The sequence below is a fragment of the Ornithorhynchus anatinus genome, chromosome 4 (assembly GCF_004115215.2).
Source record: "Ornithorhynchus anatinus isolate Pmale09 chromosome 4, mOrnAna1.pri.v4, whole genome shotgun sequence".
NCBI lineage: Eukaryota > Metazoa > Chordata > Mammalia > Monotremata > Ornithorhynchidae > Ornithorhynchus > Ornithorhynchus anatinus.
The window spans coordinates 54,731,909-54,758,296 of NC_041731.1; the positions used below are offsets into that span (position 1 = coordinate 54,731,909).

At 43.5% G+C, this 26,388-nt stretch overlaps 1 protein-coding gene across 1 annotated transcript in view; it reads left to right on the forward strand.

Annotated features, from left to right (window-relative positions):
* NECAB1 (N-terminal EF-hand calcium binding protein 1) overlaps positions 1-26,388 on the forward strand; it is a 155,839-nt gene that overhangs the window by 78,475 nt on the left and 50,976 nt on the right. Inside the window, exon 5 of the mRNA XM_029063658.2 lies at positions 1,969-2,066. Within this exon, the coding sequence (XP_028919491.1) occupies positions 1,969-2,066 (98 nt within the window). The remainder of the gene's footprint in view (positions 1-1,968; positions 2,067-26,388) is intronic.

Below are 26,388 nucleotides of genomic sequence, written 5' to 3' on the forward strand. Positions count from 1 at the left end.
GATTATTTTTTCTAAAAAAAAGTTTAGTCCATGTCTTTCCATTTCTCAAGTCCCTCCAATGGTTCCCCATTCACCTCTGCATTAAACAGAAAGCAGGGCAGTGTGGCCAGTGGATTGAGCACGGGCCTGGGACTCAGAATGACCTGGGTTCTAATCCTGACTCTGCCATTTTGCTGTGTGACCTTGGGCAAGTCATGTTACTTCTCTGTGCCTCAGTTAACCTCATCCGTAAAATGGGGATTAATACTATGAGACTCCTCTGGGACATTAACTGTATACAGTTAATTAGGTTATGTCTTTCCCAGTGCTTAGCACAGTGCCTGACACATAGTAAGTGTTCAACAAATACCCCCGGAACAAAAAAAACCCTTTCCATTGGCTTTAAGGCACTCGATCAGTTCTCTCCCTCATACCCTAACTTGATCTCCTACTACAACCCAGCCTGCACACTCTACTCCTCTAATGCCAACCTACTTTACCTCCATTTCATCTATCCTGTCACTGACTCCTTGCCTACATTCTCCCTCTGGCCTGGAACTCCCCTTCCCTTCATAGTTGACAGACCCTCACTTTCCCTTCCTTCAATAAAGCATTCTAAAGTCTTATCTCTACCAAGAGGACTCCCTGATTTAGCCTTCATATCCCCTACTCACTCATCATTCTATGCATTTGAATCCCTACCCTTATGTCACTTAACAGCCACCCCACCCTTAGTCTCATAGAAGTTACATATATATCCTTATATCCTGACATTTCCCCCTATCTGTAGTTTGTTAATCATATTTATTGAGTGCTTACTGTATGCAGAGAATTGTACTAAGCACTTGAGTGTGTACAATATAGCAGAGTTGGTAGATGCGTTTCTGCCTGCATCAAGCTTATAGTCTAGAGGGGGAAAAAGACACTAAATGTAAATAAATCATGGAAATGAATGTAAGTGCTGTGGGACTGAAGGAGGGGTGATTATAGGGTGCAGATTCAAGTGCAAGGGCAATGTAAAAGGGAGTGGGAGAAGAGGAAATGAGGGTTTAATAAGGGAAGGCTTCTTGGAGGAAAATGGCCTCCAGTGAGGCTTTGAAGTTGGAGAGAGTGATCTTCTGTTGGCTATGAAGAGGCATGGTGTTCCAGGCCAGAGGCAGCATGTGGGTGAGGGGTTGGCAACGAGGCAGGTGAGACCGAGATACAGTGAATAGGTTGGCATTTAGAGGAGACAAGTTTGCAGGCTGAGTTGTAGTAGGAAATCAGGTAAAGTAGGCTGGAGCAGGATAATTGAGAACTTTCAAGTTGATAATAAGGAGTTTCTCTTTGTGGAAGTAGATGGGCAGCCACTGGAGGTTCTTGAGGAGTAGGGAAACATGGACTGAACAGTTGATGCGAAAGAATGATCTGAGCAGCAGAGTGAAGTATGGACTGGAGTGGGGAGACCCAGGAGGCAGGGAGGTCAGCAAGAAGACTGATGCCATATTTAAAATAGGCTAGGATAAATGCTTGGATTAACGTGGTAGCAATTTGGATGGAGAGGAAAGAGCAGATTTTAATGATATTGTGAAGGTTGCATGACAGACTGAGCTTTCCCCCTTTTCCCTCTGCTCCCTCTGCTCCCTATCTGCTCTCCCTCCCCCTTCCCCCCTTCACCGCCCCTCAGCTAAGGCCCCTTTCCCTCTGCTCTCCCCTCAGTGTTGTGCTCATTTGTATATATTTTTATTACCCTATTTATTTTGTTAATGAGGTGTACATCCCCTTGATTCTATTTATCGTGATTTTGTCGTCTTTGTCCGTCTGTCTCCCCCAATTAGACTGTAAGCCCATCGTTGGGCAGGGATTGTCTCTATCTGTTGCCAAACTGTACATTCCAAGAGCTTAGTACGGCCTAATGTCATCAACTTTTGGATAATTGTTGGTCAGATTCATTTGCTTCTGAAGTTCTATGACTGAAAATCACATTTCCTTCCTGTTTTTTCCTTCCAGAATATTTTTCTCAGCACTTGGGTGAATATGAGAATGTGCTCTCAGCCTTAGAAGATTTAAATCTCTCCATCCTGAAGGCAATGGACAAAACCAAGAAAGTAGGAGAAAGCTTCTTTTTAATATTCCATTTCACTTGGCTTGGCAATGGCACTGTTATCACCATTCATTATTACTAATCTGCTACACAGGAATTATTGGTAGTTCTGAGTATATTACCGTCAATCCTGGCTTTTCCACCTCAGTGGAGACTGCTTAGGAGAAACAAGTACAATTTTGAATGTTTAAATTAGGAAAAAATTAAAATCTAGAATATGCAATCCAAATTGGCATTATTTCTCAACAGGAAACTCTTCTTCCAGGGCTGCATACCATGACCCTCTTCCCTTAATGTTCTGGGAGGCATTAATAAATAATAATAATAGAGATTATGATGGTATTTAAGTGCATACTATATGTCAAGCACTGTTCTAAGCACTGGGGTAGATACAAGCTAATCTGGTTGGACACAGTCCCTGTCCCCCATAGGGGTCACAGCCTTTATCCTCATTTTACAGATGAGGTAACTGGGGCTGAGAGTTATGTCTGGCTCAGTCCTAGCTGGATCTGGGGACCCGAGATTGAGTTGGAACCATCTACTCAATCAATCAATCAATGGTATTTATTGAGCACTAATTATATGCAGAGCTCTGTACTAAGCACTTGAGAGAGTACAACACAGCAGAAATAGCAAACACATTGCTTGCCCATAATGCTCTTACATTCAGACATCTAAAGCCCATTATCACTTGATGGAAGTCATTGACCAAAATATCATCTTCCTATTTCCTAATTCCAGCATTAGCTGTTGATGTAATCCAGGCTGTAATACTTTTATTTCCCCCTAATTGGAAGGTAGAAAAGGCCCACTCAGAGAAGGAAGTCAAGTAGAAGAATTCAAAAGAAAAAAGGAGTACACATTCTAGAAGTCAGAAGGACCTGGTTTCTAATTCCGGCTCCTCCATGTATCTGTATGCCCTTGGGCAAGTCACTTTACTTCTTTGTGCCTTGATTACCTCATCTTAAAAATTAGAATTGAAACTGCAAGTCCCATATGGGACAGGAACCATGTCCAACCTGATTTGCTTGTATCCACCCCAGCACTTATTACCGTACCTGGCACATAGTAAACGCTTAACAAATATCACAGTCATCATCATCATCAATAAGCATACCCATTTTTCTGAGCTCCTACGTTTAAGGGACTCTGACTTGACAGATAACATTGTTCAGCTGACAATAAACTGGCAATTGGTTTCTAACAGCCAGAATCAGCTACTGAATCAACCCCACAGAGTCTCCCACTGCTAATTTTCCTATTCTGCAGGAATGATTGATTGATCTAATATACCTTTCTTATTTCCTAATTTGACATTATTCATTCGTTAGTTTTCTGACACCTCACCTGGTTGCTTCTGCAATTAAGGTGGGGAAGTGTCTGTCAAAATCAATCTGGTATTTGTTGACTACTGACTCTGTAGGGAGCACTGGGCAGAGCGCTTTACAAGACAATTGAGCAAGTAAACAATATTTTCAAAAGTCAGCGTCCAAGAACCTGTTGGGTACATGACAGATTGAGCCCATAAGGCAAATTGGCTGTATTGCTTGAAAATGTGTGGTCTAGTGGATAGAGCACGGGACTGGAGCCTGAAGGACCTGGGTTCAAATCCCAGATCTGCCACTTGTCTGCTATGTGACCTAGGGCAAATCATTTAACTTCTCTGTGCCTCAGTTACCTCACCTGTAAAATTGGGATTAAGATTGTGAGCCCCATCTGGGGCAAGGACTGTCTAACCTGATTACTTTGTGTCTGATCAGCACTTAGACTAGTACCTGGCACATAGTAATTGCTTAACATATACCAAAAACAGACTATATATCCTTATCAGCTTTTTAATCAATCAATCACATTTATTGAGTACTTCCTGTGTGCACAGCACTGAACTAAATTCTTGGACTATGTCAGAGTTTGTAGATACATTCCCTGACTTCCAGAATACAAGTTATGCTCCTTAAGGAATTTCTTCCTCAACTTTCATATCATTTAAATGGGGAAAGGAAGATCTATGAATCACCTAGCCCTCAGTTTATGAATCATGGCCTCTTGGGCAGTTACTTTTCTGGCACTATTGGATTTGGAGACCTAAGAAATTAATTGATAACTGTCAAATGTCTCTCAGCAATTGACTTGTCCAGGGATTTTCCTGGAAAGAGCCAGATGGAAAGCTGTCCCAATTAAAATTCTAAAGTTGTGAATGCAGTCTATCAGTCAGTGGCATTTATTGAGTGCTTTTGTTTGCACTTATTGTGAACTAAGTACTAGAGAGAGTACAGTATAATAGAATTGGTAGACATGCATCCTGACCACAATGAACTTACAGGCTAGAAGTACTCAGTGTAATGGTTTACGCTCATTAGGTGCTCAGTAAATACTATTGGTTTATTAAAGGTATCCCATCCTACCCACCTGTTTCCTTCCTACCCTCTTACCCGTGTTTTCTAATCGTGCTTTCCTAAAATGCCTCCGTGTTCGAAATCCCTGTTGTCCTCTATGTAAACAGGTAGGTGTGGGTTGTCTTTCAAGACTGTTGAACATAAGGCACAACTGAGTTGACTATTGTTAGGCATAAAACTAAAAATAAAACTGGCTGACTAGCCAAGTGAAAAAAATAGGGCCTGTGGGAGAACATTGATAATTGCTAGAAGTAAGTAGAATGAGACATTTAAGAATCACTTTGCAAATTATTCAGCAGTCTTGGAAGAGGAAAGTGCTAGGGGGGAAGCAGTGTCCTAAGAGACAGCAAAATGGAGAGGAAGGGAGTACAGATGGGGAGAGGAATGAGCAGTAGAACTTCATTTGAAATAATGATCTTACCTAAATGTTTTTAAAGTGCCTTGAGCATTGCAGAGGAAAGCTTTAGTGCCACAAAGCATCCCTGTTACATTCTTCAGGGACCAGTGATGCCAAGTCCCTCTTGGTAAGAGCAGGCAATAATAATAATAAGAAATATGGTATTTAAGTGAGTAGACACTTTATATTGTATTATTCATTCAATAGTATTTATTGAGCGCTTACTATTTGCAGAGCACTGTACTAAGCGCTTGGGATGAACAAGTCGGCAACAGATAGAGACAGTCCCTGCCGTTTGACGGGCTTACGGTCTAATCGGGGGAGACGGACAGACAAGAACAATGGCACTAAACAGCGTCAAGGGGAAGAACATCTCGTAAAAACAATGGCAACTAAATAGAATCAAGGCGATGTACAATTCATTAACAAAATAAATAGGGTAACGAAAATATATACAGTTGAGCGGACGAGTACAGTGCTGTGGGGATGGGAAGGGAGAGGTGGAGGAGCAGAGGGAAAAGGGGAAAATGAGGCTTTAGCTGCGGAGAGGTAAAGGGGGGATGGCAGAGGGAGTAGAGAGGGAAGAGGAGCTCAGTCTGGGAAGGCCTCTTGGAGGAGGTGATTTTTAAGTAAGGTTTTGAAGAGGGAAAGAGAATCAGTTTGACGGAGGTGAGGAGGGAGGGCGTTCCAGGACCGCGGGAGGACGTGACCCAGGGGTCGACGGTGGGATAGGCGAGACCGAGGGACGGCGAGGAGGTGGGCGGCGGAGGAGCGGAGCGTGTGGGGTGGGTGGTAGAAAGAGAGAAGGGAGGAGAGGTAGGAAGGGGCAAGGTGATGGAGAGCCTCGAAGCCTAGAGTGAGGAGTTTTTGTTTGGAGCGGAGGTCGATGGGCAACCACTGGAGTTGTTTAAGAAGGGGAGTGACATGCCCAGATCGTTTCTGCGGGAAGATGAGCCGGGCAGCGGAGTGAAGAATAGACTGGAGCGGGGCGAGAGAGGAGGAAGGGAGGTCAGAGAGAAGGCTGACACAGTAGTCTAGCCGGGATATAACGAGAGCCCGTAATAGTAAGGTAGCCGTTTGGGTGGAGAGGAAAGGGCGGATCTTGGCGATATCGTAGAGGTGAAACCGGCAGGTCTTGGTAATGGATAGGATGTGTGGGGTGAACGAGAGGGACGAGTCAAGGATGACACAGAGATTGCGGGCCTGCGGGACGGGAAGGATGGTCGTGCCATCCACGGTGATAGAGAAGTCTGGGAGCGGACCGGGTTTGGGAGGGAAGATGAGGAGCTCAGTCTCGCTCATGTTGAGTTTTAGGTGGCGGGCCGACATCCAGGTGGAGACGTCCCGGAGGCAGGAGGAGATGCGAGCCCGAAGGGAGGGGGAGAGGACAGGGGCGGAGATGTAGATCTGCGTGTCATCTGCGTAGAGATGGTAGTCAAAGCCGTGAGAGCGGATGAGTTCACCGAGGGAGTGAGTGTAAATGGAGAACAGAAGAGGGCCAAGAACTGACCCTTGAGGAACTCCAACAGTTAAAGGATGGGAGGGGGAGGAGGCGCCAGCGAAGGAGACCGAGAATGATCGGCCAGAGAGGTAAGAGGAGAACCAGGAGAGGACAGAGTCCGTGAAGCCAAGGTGAGATAAGGTATGGAGGAGGAGGGGATGGTCGACAGTGTCAAAGGCAGCAGAGAGGTCAAGGAGGATCAGAATGGAGTAGGAGCCATTGGATTTGGCAAGAAGGAGGTCATGGGTGACCTTAGAGAGAGCAGTCTCGGTAGAGTGGAGGGGACGGAAGCCAGATTGGAGGGGGTCTAAGAGAGAATGGGAGTTAAGGAATTCTAGGCATCGATTGTAGACGACTCGTTCTAGGATTTTGGAAAGGAAGGGTAGTAGGGAGATAGGACGATAACTGGAGGGGGAAGTGGGGTCAAGAACGGGTTTTTTTAGGATGGGGGAGACGTGGGCATGTTTGAAGGCAGAGGGGAAGGAGCCCTTGGAGATTGAGTGGTTAAAAATAGATGTTAAGGAAGGGAGGAGGGCAGGGGCGATGGTATTAGGGAAGCAGCATGGCATAGTGGATAGAGCACAGGCCTGGGAATCAGAAGGTCATGGGTTCTAATTCTGGCTTTGCCACTTGTTTGCTCTGTTCCTGAATTATTTATTCATTCATTCAGTAGTATTGATTGAGTGCTTACTGTGTGCAGAGCACTGTACTAAGTGCTAAACCTCATCTGTAAAATGAGGATTAAGATAGTAAGGCCTGTGTGGGACATGGACTGTCCTCAACCTAATTAGCTTGTACCTACTGCAGAATATATAGTACAATGCCTGACACATTGTAAGTGCTTAATAATTGCCAAAGGTATTATTATTTTACTCTCAAGTGCTTATTGCAGTGCTCTGCACACAGTAAGCATTCAGTAAATATGGTTGATTAATAGATTGCCTCTAGTAGGGTGTTGGCTGCTACTGATCAAGACTGATACTGATCAATACACCCAGCCACCCTGGTTCTACCTGGACCATATCCCCCCAGCCCATCTAAAAGCAACCCTGAAAGTGCCAAATCTGGAATCTAGCAATAATGTATATTAAATGCTAACTCTGTGCAGAGCACTATACTAAGCACTTGGGAGAATACAATAGCAGTGGTAATGACAAGCCCTGTGCTCCAGGAACTTCCAGTCTGGTTTGGGGCACCCAGCCTTCTGAGAAAGGTGGATAGGAGGTCAAATCAAGTTTTTTCCTGCTGATCTTTCTAATCTTAATACCTTCTTGTAAGTAATATTTCTGGGAGAGGAAATCCCAAGGAGAAACTTAGCCTCATAGAATGTTCTCACCGAGACAGTGAGAGGGAGAAGCTTCCCATTCTGTATTTAATTGGAAAAAATGCATCCATAATGAAGGCAAATTAGATAATGGTCAGTTTCCTTTAAGAGGAAATGAGCAATGGCATCATCTGTGAGTGACCTCACAAGGCCTACCACCAGCACACTGTTTTCCTTCTCTGAATCACTGTCAGTCAATTAATCAAGAGTATTTATTGAGACTTACTGTGTGCAGACCACTTTACCAGCACTTGGGAGAGTACAACAGAATTGGTAGACATGTTCCTGGCCCACAAGGAGCGCGCAGTCTACAGGGGGATGCAGACATTGATTAATCAAGCAGTGGTATTTATTGAGTGCTTACCATGTGGCGAGCACCATACTAAACACTTGGGAGAGCACAATACAATAGAATTAGCAAACACATCCCTTGCCCATAACAAGTTCACAATCTAGAAAGGATGACAGACATTAATATAAATAGGTAATAGTATATAATTTTAAAATATGTACATAAATGTTGTGGGGTTGGGGTCAGAACAAATATAAAATGCCCAAAGGTCACAGATCCAAGTGCTTAGATGATGCAGAAGGGAGAGGGAGAAGGAGAAAAGAGGACTTAATCTGGGAAGGCCTCTTGAAGGAGATGTGACCTTAAGGTTTTGAAGGTAGGGAGAGTGGTGGTCTGGCATATATGGAGGAGGAGGGAGTTCCAGGCTAGGGGAAGGCTGTGGGAAAGGGGTTGGCAGTGAGATAGATGAAATTAAAATAAATTATGGCTAGGTCCATAGTGTTATGGGATTTAGGGTGGGATAAATATCCAGGTGATTTAAAGGGTACAGATTCAAATGCATAGGCAACATAGAAGGGAGAGGGAGTAGGGGAAATAAGGGCTTTCTTAGGAAAGATTTGTACAGTGCTCTACCCACAGTAGCTGCACATATAACACGAAAACTTTTTTAATGGTACTTGTTAAGTATTTATGTACCAGGCACTGTACTAAACACTGGGATAGTAATAATAATAATTGTGATATTAAAGTGCTTACCATGTGCAGTAAACTGTACTAAGCGCTCGGGTGGATACAAGCAAATCAGGTTGGACACAGTCCCTGCCCTACATGGAGTGCTCAGTCTCAATCCCCACTTTATAGATGAAGTAACTGAGGAACGGACAAGTGAAGTGACTTGCCCAAGGTCACACAGCAGACAAGCTGTGGAATAAGCATTGGAACCCATGACCTTCTGACTCCCAGGCCTGTACTCTATCCACTACATCATGCTGCTGCTTTTAAAAACTATGTTTCTATTTGGCATTTTTATTAACCAAGTGCCTTACATTAGTTATTTACTCCCCACAGCACCCCTGCAAGGAAGGGTTCAGATGTTATCTCAAATTTATAGCTGGAGAAACTGAGGCATGGGAAGGTTAAGTATCTTGACCAAGGCCACACAAGTAACAAGTATCAGAGCTGAAACTTGAACCTGAGGCCTCCAGCTTTCAGAACCGTGGCCATCCCGTAGAGCCACACTGCGTCAATAATCAGTTTGGATGCAATCCCTGCCTCACATGGGGCTCACAGTTAAGTTGGAGGGAAGAGGATTTAATCCCCATTTTACAGATGAGGTAACTGAGACACAGAGAAGTTTAGTGCTTTGCTGAAGAACACACAACAGATGAGTGGTCGAGCCTGGGTCATTACCCAGATCCCCTGATTCTCAGGCCCATGCTCTTTCCACTAGCCCACGCTGCCTCCCGAAAAAGTATTCAGTAAACCCTCATCCAGTCAGTCATATTTATTGAGTGCTTACTGTGTTCAGAGCACTGTACTAAACTCTTGGGAGACTACAATATAACAATAAACAGACACATTCCCTGCCCACAGTGAAACAGATCAAGCTCAGACATTCCAGCCACATGTGACCAGCTGGATTCATTTCCGTGAACAGAGCGAACTGTTTGTGAGATTTTAATTTTTTCCTGTCAAATTGAGGGCAGACAGAAATACGTCTATATGTGCACCACTTGATACTTTTCTACCCTTAGAGCCAAATTCAGTATAGCACTAAATTCTGTATTGGTTTTGAAAGTCCTCATTTGTGTTTAGAATTTCCTAAGTGTAAAGGGATCCATAATCCCAGGGATATTTTAGATATAATTTCAATCCATAGTATTCTGCTGGGATCACTATATGAAGCAATTCATTAGTGAATATATTTTCTTGTCTATGTACTAAGTGCTATAGTAGATACATGATAAGCATCTTGGACACAATCCCTGTCCCACACAGGCCTCACAATCTAAGCAGGAGGGAGAATAGGGATTAAATCCCCATTTGACAGTTGAGGAAACTGAAACTCAGAGAAGCTAAGTGACTTGACCAAGGTCTAACAGGAGGCAAATGGTGGAGCTGGGCATAAAACACTGCCAAAATCCACCTCTTCCTCTCCGTCCAAACTGCTTACCACATTAATGCAAGCTCTTATCTGATCCGGTCTTGATATTGTATCATCCTCCTTGCTGACCTCCTGCCTTCTGTCTCTCCCTATTCCAGCCCAAACTGCATTCTGCTGCCTGAATCATTTTCCTTCAAAAAACATTCAGACCATGTTTCCCCACTCCTCAAGAAACTCCAGCGGTTGCACCAAACAAAAGCTCCTTCCATTGACTTTGAAGCATTTAATCACCTTCACCCCATCCTCACCTCACTACTCTCCTATTTTAACCCAGTCCACACACTTCATTACTCTAATGCTAACCTTCTCACTATACCTCAATCTCATCTATCTCACTGCCGACCCCTCGCCCACATCCTACCGCTGGCCTGGATTGCCCTCCCTCCTCAAATCATACAGATAATTGCTCTCCCCCACTTCAAAACCTTAATGAAGGCAAATTTTCTCCAAGCCTTCCCTGACTAAGCCTTCCTCTCCTCTTTGCCCACTCCCTTCTGCACCACTCTTACTTGCTCTTTCATTCATCCTCCCTCCCATCCCCTCAGCACATAATAATTATGGTATTTGTTAAGCACTTACTATGTGTCGAGCACTGTTCTAAGCACTGGGGTAGATACAAGGTTATCAGGTTGTCCCACGTGGGGCTCACAATCTTAATCAAGAGAAGCAGCGTGGCTCAGTGGAAAGAGCATGGGCTTGGGAGTCAGAGGTCATGAGTTTGAATCCCCGCTCTGCCACTTGTCAACTGTGTGACTGTGGGCAAGTCACTTCACTTCTCTGTGCCTCAGTTACCTCATCTGTAAAATGGGGATTAAGACTGTGAGCCTCACGTGGGACAACCTGATTACCCTGTATCTACCCCAGTGCTTAGAACAGTGCTCTGCACATAGTAAGTGCTTAACAAATACCAACATTATTATTATTATTATTAATCCCCATTTTACAGATGAGGTAACTAAGACACAGAAAAGTTAAGTGGCTTGCCTGAGGTCACACAGCAGACAAGTGATGGAACTGGTATTAAAACCCACATCCTCTAACTCCCAAACCCATGCTGTTCCCCTGAGCATGCTGCTTCTCTATATACCTGTATAGAGATATATAGATATACATATATATATATATATAGATATATAGACTCACATATATATATACAGATATATATAATATATTTGTAATTTATTTATCTATCTATTTATAATAATGTCTGTCTCCCCCTGTAGAATGTGAGCTTGTTGTGGGCAGGAATGTGTCTGTTGTTATATTGTATTCTCCCAAGCACTTAGTACAGTGCTTTGCACACAGTAAGCACCCATTAAATACGATTGAATGAAATAATTAATAAAACCCAGGTCATCTAACTCCCAGGGTGGAGAAGTAGCATGGCCTACTGGAAAGAGCCTGGTCTTGGGAGTCAGGGGACTTGATTCTAATCCTAGCTCTGACGCTTATCTGCTTTTGACCGTGGGCAAGTCACTTCACTTCTCTGTTCCTCTATTCCCTCATCCTTAAAATGGGGAATCCAATTCCTGTTCTATCTAGTGCTTAGGCTGTGAGCCCTGTGTGGAACCTGATTATCTTATATCTACTCCAGTGCGTAGTACTGTGCTTGGCATAAAGTAAGTGCTCAACAAATAAAATTGTTCCTAGGTGCTTTCCACCAGACCACATTGCCTCATTGTCATGAGGAGCTGCAAGTTTCTGATGTAATTCTTGCTTTGAGGCAAATCAACTTTTAATCTGAATCATTCTTATTGAACTAATCTTTGGGGCATTTCTCCCTACTTAATCCTAGTGTACTAATACTAAAGAAAAAAAGACATTTCAATAATTCAAAATCTGGCAAAATGAAATACTAGCTCAAACCTCAGAGAATACTATATAGGATTTATAGACAGCCAAGCATAGTTATGTGCAAAATCCCCAAGAATATCATTTGGTGGGGGGGGGTGGGTAGGGAATGATTTCCTTTGTGCTATTACCCATGGATCCACAAATCAATGTGATATTATGGACAGGCTGAATTTGACTTGCTAAATCCAAGGCAGACTCCATTAACTATCATTAAGTTATTGAGTTGGGAGGTCTTCATTAAATTTTCCTTCATTCATAAAGAACGATGACTCTGATAGCTTTTGGAAATCGTCAATAAAATTAAGAACATTGAAGAAAATGAGAGGAAATCAGTCTGCTAGTTGCTGCAGTACAGTGGGAATAAAATCACACCCCTGGACACACACTTTAATTCACTGAGCAAGCTTTTCCTAACCACAGGGAGAGGCTGGTGCCAATGTGAAAAGGATGATCAATCGTAGAACTCTTAGGACCAAAATACAAATCAGTCCTATGGGCAAAATGGAAGGAAAGCTCAGTACTTGAGCTAGTTATTTCCTTATAAACCTACACATTTATTTCCATTCTCAAACATGGCAACATAGAATGGGTTAAACATGACCGGACCAGCCATCTAGCTCTGTTTTTAGCAGGACATGAGAATGTCACCATCTGGATCTCCATCTGCCAGCAAGTGGTTTGACCATCTCAGAAATGGTTTCCAGAGGGCATTTAGGCGATTAGGCTGGCACATGGGAAAGACATGTTTTCAGTGAGGAACAGCTTGATCTAGTGGACAGAACACGGGCCTGGGGGACAGAAGTACCTGGCATTAGAAGCCAGGCTTTGCCACTTGTCTGCTGTGCGTGACCGTGGACAATTCGCTTGATTTCTCTGTACCTCAGTTACCTCGTCTGCAAAATGAGGATTAAGACTGTGAGCCTGACATGGGACAGGGAATGCATCCAACCTGATTAGTGTGTATCCATCCCAGAACTTAGAATAGTGCCTGACACAGAGTAAACACTTAACGAATACCATCATTCACAGTGCCCACCTTTCCATGATCCAAGTTGTCTTGCCTCACACATGGCAGTCATATCTCTGTCCTGGAGGAACACTTCTAATCTGACATAGCCAATAGAGAAGACTAGTAGTACTTGTCCCCCTTTTCAGTTGTCCGTCAGTCTGCCTCTGCTGCAAACTTTGTCCTTCCTCCAGTGAGGGCATCATGTTCATACTGTCCGAATGTAAGGTCATTCTTGACCAACCACTAATTCATACAATTGTATTTATTGAGCACTTACTGTGTGCAGAGCACTGTACTAAGTCCTTGTGAGAGTACATTACAACAATAAACAGACACATACCCTGCCTATAGTGAGCTTACAGTTTAGAGGTGGGAGACAGACATCAATACAAATAAATTACAGATATGTACATAAGCACTGTGGGGCTGGGAGGAAGGAAGAGCAAAGGGAGCAAGTCAGGGCAATGCAGAAGGGAGTGGGAGAAGAGGAAAGGAGAGGGATTAGTCTGAAAGTCTTCTTGGAGGAGATGTGCCCTCAAGAAGGCTTTGAAGTGGGGGAGAGTAATTGTCTGTCACATTTGAGGAAGGAGGGCATTCCAGGCCAGAGGAATCGGTGACTAGATAGGTAAGATTGAAGCACAGTGAGAAGGCTGACATTAGAGGAGCAAAGTTTCGGGGCTGGGCTGGAAAAGGAATCATATTTATTGAGTGTTTATTGCATGCAGAACACTGTAGTAAATGCTCAGGAGAGTACACAGAGTAGGTAGCCACATTCGCAGTCCACACAAGCTTACAGTCTAAAGGGGAGAGAGACATTCATATAAATGAACAAATTGTGGATATTGTGGGGCAGAGGGAGGGGTGAATAAAGGGAAAAAAAAAAACAAGTGCAAAGGTGATGCAGAAGGGAATGGGAAAAGAGGAAATGAGGGCTTAGGTCCGGCCTCTTGGAGGAGTTGTGCTTTTAATAAGGTTTTGAAAGTGGGGAAGGTGATTGTTGGATATGAAGAAGGAGGACATTCCAGGCCAGAGGGAAGATGTAGGTGAGAGGTCATCGGTGAGATGGATGAGACTGAGTTACAGTGATTAGGTTGGCATTAGAGGAGCAAAGTGTGCAAGTTGGGTTGTAGTAGGGAAGCAGTGAGGTAAGGTAGAAGGGGACAAGGTAATTGAGTGCTTTCAAGTCGATGGTGAGGAGTTTCTGTTTGATGTGGAGGTGGATGGGCAACCACTGGAAGTTCTTGGAAAGTGGGGAAACATAGACTGAATGGTATTATAGAAAAATGAACCAGAGAGCAGAGTGAGGTACAGAGTGGAGTTGGGGGATACAGAGAGGCTTTGTGGTCAGGAAGGAAGCTGATGCAATAATCAAGGAGGGATAGGATATGTGCTTGGATGAACATGATATCATTGAAGATGATACTGATCTATGGGTAGATGTGTAGAAAAGGCCGATGTGGGATTGCTTGTGTCAGTCACAGAGATTGCTCCTTGCTGGGCTAACTGGATTTGTTGTTCACAGAACCTGTTGATGCTCCCTTTTTGCTTTATATAACTTATAATCCTCTTAAAACTTCTGCTCAGAAAGAACTGTTATTTTTCTTGATTTCAGAGTTCAACTGTGTTTTCTGCTGCAGATATCTCCCAACTTTGTTGGGAAGCTGCATCCTCCAAGTTGTATTTTATTGTATTCATCCATTCAGTCGTATTTATTGAGTGCTTTACTGTGTGGAAACACTTGTACTAAATGCTTGGGAGAGTCCAATATAACAATAAAGAGACACGCTCCCTGCCTACAGAGAGCTTATATCCTTAAAACACTTCCTCCTGGCTTTTTTTTTCCCCTCCAGCTTCCTGCAGAAGCTTGGATATCTTATTGTAACAGCCCCTACAGCTCGAGTGTTTTACATCTACTCCTCCAGTCCCTTCCAAATCACAAAGGCTTTAAGCATATTCTCATTTCCTGGGATTATAAAAAGTGGCAGAAACTCAATCACATGCATCTTTATCCCTAAGGAGCTGAGTCAGAGTTAACGGACCCACGGCTAAGAAGATGAGCTTATCTTCTTGTAACTGTTTGGTAAGAGATTAGTGTCCCTGCCTTTACAGGAAACAGAAGAGAAACAATAAATGGGAAGGAAAATGAGAGCGGTTCCTTGAAAGCTCCTCTTTAAAAAACAGTCTGTTTGTTTCAGAGTTTTACAGAATGCAGTGCTCCCTTAAGGACAAACTATCAGGCCTTTGAACACATTATTATTATGGTATGTAAGTGCTTACTATGTGCCAATCACTTTACTAACCGCTGGGGCAGATAGAAGTTAATCAGGTTGGACTCGTTCCCTGTCCCACATGGGGCTCACACTCTTAATCCCCATTTTACAGATGAGGTAACTGAGGCACAGAGAAGTTAAGTGACTTGTCCAAGGTAACCCAGCAGACATGTGGTGGAGCTGGCATTAGAGCCCAGGTTCTTCTGACTCGCAGGCCCTTGCTCAGTCATTCATTCAGTTGTAGTTATTGATCACTTAATGTGTACAAAACACTGCACTAAGTGAGTGGTAAAAGCAGGGTACAAGTTTGGATGGAGAGGAAAGGGCAGATTCTAGATATGTTGTGAAGATAAAACTGACAGGATTTTGTGACAGAATGTCTGGGTTGAATGAAAGAGATGAGTAAAGGGTAATGCCAAGGTTAAGAGAAGCAGTGTTGCCTAGTGGATATAACAAAGGCCTGAGAGTCAGAAGGACCTGAGTTCTAATCCCAGCTCTGCCACTTGTCTGCTGTGACCTTAGGAAAGTCGCTTAACTTCTCTGTGGCTCAAGTTACCTCATCTGTAAAATGGGGATTAAGCTTGTGAGCCCCATGTGGGACACGGATTGTGCCTAACCTAATTAGCTACCCCAGTGCTTGGAACGATACCTGACACACAGTAAGTGCTTAACAAATACCGTTTTTAAAAAAAGGTTATGAATTTGTGAGATAGGATGGTGAAGCTGTCTACAATGATGGGAAAGTCATGGGCAGGGAGTCATGGGACCTGGGGAGGATGAGTTCTACTTTGGACACGTAAGTTTTGAGGTGTTGGTGAGACATTCAAGTAGAGATTTTGTGAAGTCAGGAGAAAATGTTAGATTCCAGAGAAGGAGAGAGGTCAGGGCAGGAAAGATAGATTTGGGAATCATCCATGTAGAGATGCTGGTTGAAGCCATGGGAGCGAATGGGTTCTCCAAAGGAGTGGATGTAGGTGAAGAATAGAAGGGACCCAGAACTGAGCCTTGAAGGACTCTTACAGTTAGGGGGTTGAAGGCAGAGGTGGAACCTGTGAAAGAGACTGAGAATGAGCAGCCAGAGACACAGGAAGAGAACCCAGAGAGGACACTGCCAGTGAAGCCAGGGTTAGGTAGTGTTTCTAGGAGCTGGGGGTGGTCCACATCTTCTTCTTCTATTTGGCCTGTCCCCCAAACATCAGCAAAAAAAGTGGGAGAGGGCATGCGTGAATGTGTGTTACCTGTGGGTATTGCTCAGGTGAAAACAATCACTTTGATCCTGTTCTAGATGTAAAATAGTCATGTTGGAATACAGCTCCTGTCCCACCTCAGCCTCCTACTTGTAAGGTGAGGGAGAACAGATATCAAATCCCTTCTTCACAGACTGGAAAGCTAAGGCACAGAGAAGTTGTGACTTCCCCATGGTCACATAGCAATCAAGTGGCAGAGTCAGGATTAGAACCCTCTAATCCTCTGATTCCCAGGCCCATGCTCTTTTCAATCAGTCATATTAAGTGCTTACTTGTGTGCTTTTCCTTTGCTTTTCCCCTTTCCCAGCCCCAGAGCACTTATGAACATAGCTCTATTTTTATTTATTTGCATTGATGTCAGTTTCCCCCACTCTAGACTGTGAGCTCTTTGTGGGTAGAAAATCTCACTCTTTATTGTTGTTTTGTACTTTCCCAAGCACTTACTACAGTGCTCTGCACACAGTAAGCACTCAATGAATATGACTGAATAAATGCAGAGCTCTATACTAAGTGCTTGGGATAGTACATATAACAATATAACAGACACACTCCCTGCCCATTAAGCCACACTGTTTCTCTGGTGCATATATTAATTTCCTCCACTTTTTTAAAAAAATCATGTAATTGTAAGCAGTAATAGTGATTCCTGCCAGGGTAAGAAGAGGACAAGAGTCAGAGCTGGGAAATTTATTTGAAACAAGTGTCCTTGGAGGGAGGAAGAAAGAGACGTTAATTCATTGAGTGCCTATTGTATGTGAACACTTGAGAGAATGTAATAGAAGACACACATCTCAAATGCCCTCAGCTTTTTCTTCCTTCTTTTTTCTTCTCCTTTTTCTCCTGCCCACCTTATTGCTAGACTTAATTCTTCACAAGACCCCAGTAATAGCTTCAACTCTGTTTGAATGTGAGCAAAATTATGCACAAAGAGACAATTATGCAAATAAATAGGGTACCAAATATTGTATCAAAGGAGATAGATTTTTCTTTCCTCTCCCTCAGGAGGAAGTATTTTCAAGGGAAGATGTTGAAGTAGCGCACCTGTTTTCATGTCAGAGGTCAAGGAAACAAACCCAGAGAGTGTCCAGTGGACAGGGCTAATGACCATTGGGGAGAGAAGTCTAGTTATCAATGGGTACCAGTACAAGGCTTTAGGATTGTTTTCCCGAACCAATAGAGAGTTTCCAATCTAGGACCTTATTGAAATCGAACTGAACTTTGCTCTAATCAAAGGGGAAAATTGCTCTGGGAAGATTCCAACTAGGCCATCCTGGGATTCATCCTGTTGCCATGACAAAGAGAAGAAGAGCTAAATCTCATTAATTTTTTTTCAGGGAATAATAATGATTCAAATCAAGGTTCCATGACAGTCTCATGGGTGTTTTTTTTTCACATCTTGAAGGCCTGGAGCCCTTCACTTTTGTTTTGGTTTAAAAAATGCAATAACATTTTGGATCTCACATTTTTTCATAGTAATAAAATAAAATGTAATTTAATTTATGGAAAAGCAGCACGGTGTAGTGAAAAGAGCATATACCTGGGAGTCAGACCACTTGTCTGCTCTATGACTCTGGTCAAGTCAGTTAGCTTCTCTGGGCCTCAATTTCCTTATTTGTGAATTGGGCATTTAATACCCACCCCCCTTTAGAGTATGAGCCCCATATGGGACAGAGACTGTGCCCTACCTGAATATCTTGTACCTACCTCAGAGCTTAGTACAGTGCTTAGTACATGGTTAGCACTTAACTATACAACAATTGTTGTTGTTATCATTATTGTTGCTTGACCACTAATGATTAGCAAATTGGTCAAATGATATCCAAGCTTTATCTTGTCACCTCATTATCCTCTGATTATAGAATCAAGTGTATTTTGAGCACTTATGCCATAGAGAAACATTATGCATTCATTCAGTGGTATTTATTGAGCTCTTACTGTGTACAGAGCACTGTATTAAGCATTTGAGAGAGTACAGTATAACAAAAACACATTCCTTGTCCACAGTGTGCTTACAATCTAAAATATTAAAGTAAAACAAAAAAAGAAAAAGTTTCCAGTTGTCTTAACTGTATTATTATGAATAAATTATCTGAGATCCTTGAGCTATTTATAAGACTGCAGTCTTTGCCACCTTAAAACTTCATCTTGTAAATTGAACCCCTTCAAACTGGCAATTTTAAAATGACCATTCTTTCTCTTCACATGTTGAGTCAAACTCAGCCGTAACTCCGAGAAAAGTAAATACTGGTTTCTCTATTCACTAATGGTGCCAGCTTCAAGAAAGATTCATAACTGCTCTATGTTCACCAGTGGTCCTTTTGTATAAACTTCAGACGAATCTCTCCAGAGTAGAAAGAGAGGTCCATAATCAATTGCAAGAGGGAAAGTAATGGTGTTGGATGGTTTGTTCCTATCTATGAAGGTCGAAATTTGTTAGGATAGACCCCTGTCACACAGTCCTCCAAGCATACTTTGTCACCAGTCGAGCCAGATGCTGGACTGATTGGACCACTGATCTGGCCCAAGGATGGTTTTCATAATCTTTTCCACCACCTCCCAGTCCTTGCAGTTCTCTCTTTGTGTCTGCCCAACCCTCTTCCTATGGTATTCTCCTTTCCTGTGTTTCTTGAGTCTCCCTGCTGGTGATCACTGAAGAGAGATCCAGAGTGAAATTGGGAATCAGAAGGTCATGGGTTCTAATTCTGCCTCCTCCATTTGTCTGCTGTGTGACTTGGGCAAGTCACTCAACTTCCCTGTGCCTGTTACCTCATCTGTAAAATGGGGAACAAGACTGTGAGCCCCAAGTGGGACAGGGACTATGTCCAACCCAATTTGCTTGTGTTCACCCCAGCGCTTAGTACAGAACCTGGCACATAGCGCTTAGCAAATGATGGTGTCATCACTATTATTTTCCTAATGGGAATAAATCCCACTCCCTCTATCTGCTTTGGTCCTGAGACTTCCCTGGTGGGAATGTTGATTTGTCATGGGTTTGACTCCAAATAGGAAAAAAAAAATACAAAAAGTACTCCAGGAACATATATTTACAAAGCTGTGCATTAAGGAGAAAGGTTTCCTGGAAGAATTGACCTTTCTTCTCCTTCCTAGTTGTGGTTAATTTGGAAGCGGATCACAGAGGCAGGTTTTGAGAGAAAGAAGACTCTAAGCAAGAGTCCTATTCAGGAAGAGTAAACAGGTTTGCTCATCTAACACAGAAAGCACTAGGTTTTTTTGTTGTTTTTTGTTTTGTTTTGATGTGGGCTGGTCAAGTGCTTACTATATGATAATAATGATTGTGGTACTTATTAAGCTCTTATGTGCCAAATGTTGTTCTAAGCACTGGAGTAGATACAAGGCAATCAAGTTGGACATAGGCTCTGTACCACATGGAGTTCACACTCATCCCCATTTTACAGATGAGGTAACTGAGGTACAGAGAAGTTAAGTGACTTGTCCAAGGTCACACAGCAGATATGTGGTGGAGCCAAGATTAGAACACAGGTTCTTCGGACTCCCAGGTCCATGCTCTATCCACTAAGCCACGCTGCTTCTCAGGCACTGTACTAAGCATTGGGGTAGAGCATTAAGAAGCAGCATGGCTCAGGAGAAGCTGCATGGCTCAGTGGAAAGAGCACAGGCTTGGGAGTCAGAAGTGATGAGTTCTAATCCTGGCTCCTCAACTTGTCAGCTGTGTGACTGTGGGCAAGTCACTTAATAATAATGTTGGTATTTGTTAAGCGCTTACTATGTGCACTGTTGTAAGCGCTGGGGTAGATACAGGGTAATCAGGTTGTCCCATGTGAGGCTCACAGTTAATCCCCATTTTACAGATGAGGTAACTGAGGCACAGAGAAGTGAAGTGACTTGCCCATGGTCACACAACTGACAAATGGCAGAGCCGGGAGTCGAACCCATGACCTCTGACTCCGAAGCCCAGGTTCTTTCCACTGAGCCATGCTGCTTCCCTTAACTGCTGAGCCACTTAACTTCTCTGTGCCTCAGTTCCCTCATCTGTAAATTTGGGGATTAAGACTGTGAGCCTCATGTGGGATGACCTGATTACCTTGTACCCCCCCCCAGCACTTAGAACAGTGCTCTGCACAGAGTAAGCACTTAATAAATGCCATTATTATTATTATTATAAGATAATCAGGTTGGACACACAGTATATATCCCACTCGGGGATCACAACTTAAGTAGGAGAGAGGGCAGGATTTAATCCCCATTTAAAAAATGGGGAAACTGAGGCACAAAGAAGTTAAATGATTTGCCCAAAGTCACACAGTAGGCAAAGGGTGGAGCCAGAATTAGAACCCAAGTCCTCTGACTCCCAAATACGTGCTCTTTCCTTTAGGCCATGCTGCTGTGGCACATAGGGAAAGATGAAGCATATGGGGAATGGGAACCTTTAGGGTGGAGGATCCTATAGGCAAGGATAGGTCAGCCCCTGTTGAGGCCCCTTCCCCACCTTAGCTCACCAGAGAGATCCTCCCCCTTCTCCAGGTGGAGAGGAAAGCTGTGGTCTTCCCCACTCTCTGACTGTAGGGACCACAAGGGAAGTGGAAACCACACTGAGGGGAAGAAGCAAGACTTGGAACTGGCAGCAGTTCCCAGTGGTCTGGGTTTTTTGGCAGGAGCTTTTGGACCCGGGCTTCTCTCCTGCTCACTCCAACCCCTGCTGGGAACAGAATGGGAAAGTCAAAGGGCACATCAGAATCCAGACCCTACTCTGTGTGGGTTGATGTTGATATCTATCTGTGTAGATCTGGGTTTGGATTCTCCCTCTCCCTTTCTCAGTTGTTCACTGAGGCCAAGGATCTTTGCTCCCCCCATCTATGGGGATGGAACCGAAGTGAGCAAGTGAGAAATAATAATGTTGGTATTTGTTAAGCGCTTACTGTGTGCCGAGCACTGTTCTAAGCGCTGGGGTAGACATAGGGGAATCAGGTTGTCCCACGTGGGGCTCACAGTCTTAATCCCCATTTTACAGATGAGGGAACTGAGGCACAGAGAAGTTAAGTGACTTGCCCACAGTCACACAGCCGACAAGTGGCAGAGCTGGGATTCGAACTCATGAGCCCTGACTCCAAAGCCCCATACTCTTTCCACTGAGCCACGCTGAAGCCTGGGTTATCTCTGCTGGCAAAACCCCCAGCAACTGTTCCCAGTCTCCATTCATCTGGGAACCCCTCCATCCCCCTGACAGATTTTGATAGGATCCAGGGTGGGAAGGTGAGACAGTAGGGATTCCAATGTCACAGCTCATCTGCGGCCATCGGGACACAGAGGCTTCTCTCTGCTGCCCAGGCCTGGGCTGAGCGTCTGAAAGAATAGCATCTCTCTTTTTTTGTATGGTATTTGTTGAGTGCTTACTATGTGCTAATCACTGTACTACATTCAATAGTATTTATTCAGCGCTTACTATGTGCAGAGCACTGTACTAAGCGCTTGGAATCAGCAACAGATAGTCAATCCCTGCCCATTGACAGGCTTACAGTCTAATCGGGGGAGACAGACTGACAAAAAGCAAGACAACTTAATCATGATAAATAGAATCAAGGAGATGTACACCTCATTAACAAAATAAAATAATAATATAATAAAATAATATATGCTGGGATAGATTCAAGCTAATCAGGTTGGACACAGTCCCTGTCCCACATGGATCTCACAGTCTTAGCTCATCTGTAAAATGAGAATTAACTGAGGCACAGAGAAGTAAAGTCACTTGCCCTGGGTCACACAGCAGACACGTGGAGGAGCTGGGATAAGAACCAATGAGCTTCTGACTCCCAGGCCTGTGCTCTGTCCACTAAGCCACACTGCTTTTTAGTGTCTCCTTTAAAAGCCAGCCAGGCCAGCACAGGGTAGGTCATTCCCGAGACTATACCCACCTGGGGGGATGTTGAGGGGAGAGGGGAACTGAGAGTAGGACCAGCCCAGACAGTCATTCCATTTTAAATATATCTCCTGAATCGTGATAGATGTAGAAGTTGAGGGTGGGGACTGGAGGGGGAAAGGAATGTATACATAAGTGAAGGTGAGTGTTAAGGAATAAGAGGAAAGACAGAGCAGGAATATACGTGCTGCCTAAAAAATTCCCTCATCTCACTTTTATGGTCAGAATCACAGAGCTGTCTTTAATAATTAGTAGTTTCTGAATTCAACTACTGTGGGCTACAAGAATGGCTCTCAAGCTAGGGGCTGTAAAATGTGTTAACTGATTAATTCAATTTGAGGAATTACTGTTGAAATTAGTTCTGCCTTTAGCAGCGGTAAGACTCCAGGAACCTGGATATTCAATCTTTGAGGTTGAAGGTGCTTTGACACCCATCTCTTGTGGACTCTAAAATGTTCAAGGATGAAGTCCACAGTAGCTCCCTCCACTGGCTTGTCAGTCATTTCAAAGGCAGTTGATCTGATTTAAAAAAAAGAGACCCAGATCCTGGAATTCTGCTCCAGTTTGGGATCTGAGAGCGATCTAGAGCTAGAATTGGGCTTAAAAGCCATTTTGTGGTTTTTAAAATGAAAAAGGATGGAGACATTTTAGCTTTCACCCAGGAAGGGATGGTTGGGAGTAAACATAAAGTTTAGAGAACAGCAGAAGAGAAGCACTGTGGCCTAGTGGATAAAGCATGGGGTTGGGAACCAGAGGATCTGAGTTCTAATACTGGCCCTGCCACTTGTATGCTGTGTGACCTTGCTCAAGTCACTTAAATTCTCTCTGTATAAGTTTCCTCAACTGTAAAATGGGGGAGCAAGTACCTGTTCTCCCTCCTACATAAACTGTAAGCCCAGCATGGGCCAGAGATTGCGATGGACCTGATTAACTTGCATCTACCTCAGCATTTAGAACAGTGCTTGACACACAGTAAGCACTTAATAAATACCATTCAAAAAAAAGAGAGAGAAAAAGCTCTTCCATTACAAAAATAAATTGTCTGTGTAGGAGAAAGCACTCTGGAGGGTTTCATGCTTCCTGCAGGTCTTTGTTCCTAAGGCTCTGTAATGGTCTGAAGTTCTTATGTAACAATATAAGGAAAAACGCAGTGAGGTGCAAGAAACTTTACAGGTTTAATTTGCAGAGTAAATGCAAGCAGGACAGTTAGATGCTCCCACTTGTATAATTTAATTTGATGGTTCAAGGAAAATAATGGGCTGCGTTTTCTACCCCTGCACCTTTTCGAATGGCAGAAGCAACCTAAGGGATCTTTTTCTTTATCTGGTCTGTATATCTTTCTCTCTCTATATATATAATATGGATATACATATATCTATATATACCCATATATATGTATTATTTATATATATATATATATATTATACATATGTAAATGTGTATTATGTATTTACAATACTGGTTGAGACCCAGGTAAAGCATGCCTTGAGAGACATCTCTGATGCTTCAGTAGCTTGAATTTGAAAGCACAGTACTTCTGATTCTACATACAGTGAATACCATCCTAAGGAAATTGCTCACATCCACATTTTTAGGACATTTGTCATCACTATTCTAGTTGACTTTATATAATATCATGATATATGGACTGTCAGAATGGTTGGGCTTGTTATTGCTGATGCCTGCCCACTCCAAAGAGGCTTCCAAGAGAAAGAATGCCATCTCCTTCCATCCCTCCCTAGAAGCAGCTTGGCCTAGTGGTTAGAGCATGGGCCTAAGTGTCAGAAGGTCATGGGTTTCTAATCTAATCCACCACTTATCTGCTGTGTGACCTTGGGCAAATCACTTCACTTCTCAATGCCTCAGTTCCTTCATCTGTAAAACGAGGGTAAAGACTGTGAGCCCTTATGGGACAAGGACTGTGTCCAACCCAATTACCTTGCATCAACCCCAGGGTTTAGAACACTGCCTGGCACATAGTAAGCGTTTAACAAATGCCATAGTTATTATTCATTAATTGAAGAAGGTTTGCATCTAATTCAATCACTGAATCCCTGGCTAAATAGGGAGCATAATATACTCTCCTATTCTCTCTAGAAATGCTTCTTGAGGAAGTGGAGGTGCCTGGTGACCCTGAGTTCTGTGGCAGGCTGGGGTATCCCAGCTCTGCCACTTGTCAGCTGTGTGACTGTGGGCAAGTCACTTCACTTCTCTGTGCCTTGGTTACCTCATCTGTAAAATGGGGATTAAGACTCTGAGCCCCACGTGGGACAACCTGATTCCCCTGTGTCTACCCCAGTGCTTAGAACAGTGCTCTGGACATAGTAAGCGCTTAACAAGTACCAACATTAATTAATTAATTATTGGGAAACAAATTCTCAGAAGAATTGAAAATAGAAACCCAGAGGGAGTGTGCACTGGGGGAAAAAGCACAGGACTGATTGCCGAGAGACCTTTGTCCCTTGACTGCTGTGTGACCATGGATGAGGAACTTAACATCTCTGTCCTTCAATTTCCTTACCTGTAAAATGGGGATAGACTACCTGTTCTCTTTCCTTCTAAGACTTTGAATCTTGCATAGGACGAGGAATGTTTTCAGTCTAGTTATCTTGTATATGCCCCATTGTTATTATTATAGGTTTCCTGGCCCGTAGCTAAGCGCGTGCTTCATTAGGCCACAAACCCCCACCATGAGTCCAAAAATACAGACACAGGGGTTTCCCTTTAGGCCTGGTAGGCTCAGAACAGTCAGTCGATGGCAACAGTAGGAGCAGCAGCGGGGAAACAGGCCAAGACAGTCGATTTCTTGCCTCCCTGCCTCTGACAGAAGCCTGAATGCAGCTTGGAAGTCCCACTGTGGCACCACAGAGATGTAGCCAGTCTTCCAGTTTTCTGCTGGACAACTCAGTTTTCATCTGATCTGCCCACTGTCTGGTACAGATACAAGAATGTTTGGTATTTTCATGGTAAACACTCTGCCTCCCCGTGCTGCAACTCCAGCCACAGAGTTTCTCAGCTGGGACACAGTGCCTACGTTCAGAGAGGTCCGTGTTGAGAAAGACTTGAGAGGAACACGCTAAGACTCTGGAGTTTAGGCGGAGTGATCGGGGATCCCCAGGAGGTTAGGGTCAATTGGTACTTCTACAAAATGGCACGCACGATGTCACATTAGGCCTCATACACGGTATAACACGTGTGACATCAGGTGCATCTCTCTGTCCTGTGTTCTTTAGTGTCTTCAGTGGCCCTAGGGGCCAGAGTCAGTTCTACGAGGTTTACGGAACTCGGCTACCTACTGAATGACAGAAGACCAGGACTAGACACCGAGACATCTCCAACCCGGAGCAGAGTCGGACTGCTAATGGAGAGAGGTGGTCTCTACTGTTGAGGTTGTCTGTTTGGCAAAAGACCATTGGAAGGGGCTAAGGGTAGGGAGAAAGAATGAGTGTTTTTATTTCTTTCTGCTTCTCCCTCTCTTGCCTTTTTCTCCCCTGATCTTGGACCACTGTGCCTCCCAACCAAAGCAGTCCCTTCCCTATTCATTCAGTTGTATTTATTGAGTGCTTACTGTGTGCAGAGCACTGTACTAAGTGCTTGGAATGTACAGTTTGGCAACAGATAGAGACAATCCCTGTCCCAAAACGGGCTCACAGTCTAAAACGGGGAGACAGCAAAACAAGTAGTCAGGCATTAATTACTACCATCAAAATAGATAAATCCCTACTGAAGGCCCTGCTTAAAACTGAATCTCCAAGAGGTAATAACTTTTATCAATTTAATTTTTAATTTTGTTACATTTAATTATAATTGCTGGTAAATGTATTTTTTCATGTTTGATATTTCTGGCTGGTGCATTTTCCCTGAAAATTGACTTGAGGCTGTGAAAGTATCAATTAAAATGTAATTATAATTGATATCTTTGAATTTTACAAGGCAGAATTTTAGTCTTCTATCCTCATTATATTACATACAA